The sequence below is a fragment of the Nilaparvata lugens genome, unplaced genomic scaffold, assembly GCF_014356525.2.
Source record: "Nilaparvata lugens isolate BPH unplaced genomic scaffold, ASM1435652v1 scaffold8531, whole genome shotgun sequence".
Classification (NCBI taxonomy): Eukaryota; Metazoa; Arthropoda; class Insecta; order Hemiptera; family Delphacidae; genus Nilaparvata; species Nilaparvata lugens.
The window spans coordinates 1850-5526 of NW_024094276.1; the positions used below are offsets into that span (position 1 = coordinate 1850).

Here is a 3677-nt window from a genome sequence, read left to right on the forward strand (position 1 = left end):
TGTGATCAGGTTTTTTACTGAACGTAAAAAAAACCCGATGGAATTGATCAGTGGCTTTGAACTCAACCAATGATTTCGCACACATTGGTTGGTGTGACGAAGAAAATTATCGAACAGGCTTTGACTCTGAATAGATTTTTCTATCGATTCTGTATTTCAAGGTTAGATTTACACATTTTTTCAAATAAACTTTGTTTATTTTCTTTCCTCCTATTCACTACTAATTTCATGTTATTTCTAATTTATAATTATTTTCTGTGGATAATATAATTCTTGTTTCTGTTTTTCAGTTGTGCGGATGGTACTAGGCGATTGTTTCTGTGATGATTGTAGCATGAGGCAGACGGCTTGATCAGGTTGGTAAATTTTTAGAGTTGTTTTGTAGTTTTAATTTCTTGACTTAGAGTTGATAATAATTTCTTCATTTGATGTGAATTAATAATATTCCCTTATTAGCTGAGATGCGGCGAAGTTAGGTTATGTTGTTGATTAGGCAGCAGTAGAAAGATGCTAGTATGCAAAGATATGATTCACTGGGTAGGCCGTGATTATGAAAAGATTGATGATTCGTATAATCCACGAACGTAGTTTTGGTTAATTAAAATATTATTCTTTTCTCAAGCCCCCATCTAAATTTGATTCGGTGTCATTAAAGGTCCAATTCCGATTTGCAACTATCCGTTTTACTAAACTTTGCTTAAAACGGATGTGCCGACGAAGTAGGTAGATCTCTTCAGCCAATGTTGTCTTTCCTTGTTGACCGGTGACATGTAGTTTGATCTTTTTAAACCTCACATGCCGGTGATGTGTGTGGATTCTTGTTGATAATATTTTCCTTTTCTGCATGCTGGTGTACAGTCTGTTTGATTTCAACCGGACATGACTGCGGTGGTTGTAGGTTCTTCTGGATATCGTCTTCCTTTTTCCTTGCATGTCGGTAGGAATCGTGATGTAAGATTTTAGCCTAACATGACGGCGGTGTAGATGAATTCTATTAGATGATTTTCTTCTTTGACGTCTTGTTTGTTGTTTTGATTCATGGGTTTTCAGTTTGGTTGTGATTTTGATTTGTTATGAATTTTTGTTTTATTTCTATTGTCTGGCGAACTATCTTCATGAGTGCTGGGTTTATCTGTTGTAGATGCTGTCTTCGGTGGATGGACGGTGATGTGGGCGGTCGGCGGTCCGGGCTGCTCTTCAACGTGGTCGGCAACGTCCTTGGACTCCTGGTGTCCGGCGCGCGGTGGTACGGGCTGTCCCTCTACCTGATGGATGTGTCCTCGGCTTGGCGGGTGATGTCGTCTGGTTCCTCTCGGCGTTCGGCGGGGTGCGGCGCGACTTCAGTCCTGACATTCTCGGTAGGTTGGTCTCCCATACATGTGTCATGTTCGCTTGCTTGTTTGACTTTCACCTCCTTCATTGTATCCTTCTCCACATGTACATGTTCCTTTAGGCTGACTTTGATGTTAATTGTTTTTGTGTGCATATCTTGGGATATCCTATCTAATCGATTATTGGTTTCCAAAATTGATTTATCCAGACGCTCAGTTAAATCTTTGATGGTATTATCGGTATCATGGAATGCTTTGTCCATTCGCTGACTCAACTTCTCCAAACCCTGTTCATTTGTCTTCTTTGCTTCTTGAACTTCCTTCTTTAATTCTTCCTTTGCTTGTTTATTGTCTTCTTTTAATTCTTCCTTTGTTTGTTTACTGTCTTTCTTTATTTCTTGAATTTCCTTCTTTAATTCTTCCTTTGTTTGTTCATTCATCTTGGCTATTGCTTTCAGGAGGGTGTCCGTATCCAGTGCGGGAGCGGGCGTATATCTAACGGTCATCTGCTGGTTTTTCATCCGAGCAACGGTGCGAGAAATGGGAGTTCCTGTTTCTGGGGCGTCGTCGTCCGTATGCTCTCCGATGTTTCGTCCTCTGGCTCTTGGGCTGCCACGGATCTTCCACTAGGATGCAGCTCTCCTCCACCTGCGTCGAAGATAAATCATCCAGTACATTGGGATGGAAATCGCGGATGCGGTGGCGGATGCGGATGGCGGCGAACAATCGGGTGAGATGTCCTCGGTGTCCGACAGACTTGGATTGACCTGGTCGTTTCCTGCCATGGTTTGTGAGAGAATAATGCGACAACGTGTGGTGAATAAAAAACGTGAAAGTGTTGATGTGATATACAAAATAATTAATAAGAAATCCAATAGAAATTGTTATAGCTTCGTAGTGAGTGAAATACAGAAAAAGTGGTTTAGGAATGTGTTCAGTGATAAAATGAGTCAAGTTAGCAATATCGTTAACATAAAAATGACAAGAACATACAGGATACACAATGGACACTTATGCGGTAATACAGGTACGCCTCTTATAATTTATTATTACTATTATTATAAATATTTTATTCTTATAATTTCTTGCGCAATTCTATATATAGGGCTAGTATTCTTTGCAAAATTTTATATAAAAGCAGCAGTGTTCTGTTTGAATTATTCCGCAATATATCCGTGATTTAATTTTACTTCCCTCTTTATGCTTTAAAAATTTAAAAAATGTAAATAACTTCAATCCTCTTTTCCGTAAAATGTTATAAATTGTTTCAATATAGACCTAATACTCTTAATAGTATGACTTCTCTTATGGTATTTCTTAAACCTATGACTTATAGTATGACCAATTTTCGAATAACACAATAATAAAATTCTGAGTTCGATTTTTTCTCTAAAAATTCATCAATCGATAAATTTCTTTTCTGTTCAAAAATTGGGTATGGTACGACTTGTTATTTTATACAACAGTGAACAGTTAATACTAAATTCGAAGAAATTCACAACCATGAATTTTTCAAAAAATTTCCCGTTGTCAGCGCTATAGTATACTGAGCAACTAAATAATCCTCGTAGTCGATTATCCACCTCTTCAATGCCTATCACTGTTGGGCGCCAAATCATGTAGAGCGGTATTTTATTCGCCTCACATATGTAGGATGAATCTTGTACTGAATCAATGGTGTAGAGGCTATAAATTTTGCAATTGCCTGTGTGGACGCTGAGTGTACACCAGACTGATTGACTCACTACAAGATTCAATACAATTGTCGGAATCGCGGGAGGCCTAAACGCTCGCTCACCCTTGATTCTTCTAATGACAGATTGTATAATGATGAAATTTTTATAAGCAGTGTAGCGACCGCTAAACACTGAATACGGATACCTTAAAATTATTACCTGTGAAGAATGAGCATACAAAATCATACAGGTCGAGCAAAAATCCGATGTAGATAATTTACGGGACTGCGTCTCTAATAAGTTCTGAAGGATTAAAATACGGTATTTGGACCAAATATCGTTCAGAATATACTTCGAGAACAGAGTCTTGTCGGGTTTTAAGCTCTATTGTAGGAATTTATATGATCTCTGGCTGCATCTGCTGTACATTGATGTGTTCGCTCCTAAGTCGAGGTTGGTAACAGATAAAAGCTGATATATGAGCAGGTAAGGACAAAGAATAAATATCTCGATCTGACCCCACTCGCTACATCCACTTAGACCTGTTCCAATATCCAGCTTAATTCATTATTTCAATGATCGTATTCGATCGGTTCTTGATGATATAGAACGTATCAGACACAATAATTGACAGGCTTAAGAAATAATCGAACTCAGAAAACGAATTAAC

General features: G+C 38.2%; 1 protein-coding gene across 2 annotated transcripts; it reads left to right on the top strand.

Moving 5' to 3' along the window:
* Positions 1–297: 297 nt before the first annotated feature.
* On the top strand, positions 298–2618 carry LOC120349156. 2 transcript variants are annotated; one of them, XM_039419119.1, is made up of 3 exons: positions 298–356; positions 1142–1358; positions 1790–2618. In XM_039419119.1, exons 2-3 carry the CDS (start codon positions 1158–1160, stop codon positions 2063–2065), a joined length of 477 nt encoding a protein of 158 aa, XP_039275053.1. In that variant the 5' UTR covers positions 298–356; positions 1142–1157; the 3' UTR covers positions 2066–2618. The 2 variants fall into 2 exon arrangements, with proteins under 2 accessions (XP_039275053.1, XP_039275052.1); XM_039419118.1 differs by lacking the exon at positions 298–356 and having other exon boundaries at positions 1084–1358.
* The last annotated feature ends 1059 nt before the right edge of the window (positions 2619–3677 follow it).

Coding starts and splice junctions, on each gene's coding strand:
- LOC120349156 (XM_039419118.1), top strand. CDS start 1,116: ATGAGTGCTGGGTTTATCTGTTGTAGATGCTGTCTTCGGTGGATGGAC. Junction 1,359..1,789: donor CTTCAGTCCTGACATTCTCG/GTAGGTTGGTCT, acceptor TATTGCTTTCAG/GAGGGTGTCCGTATCCAGTG.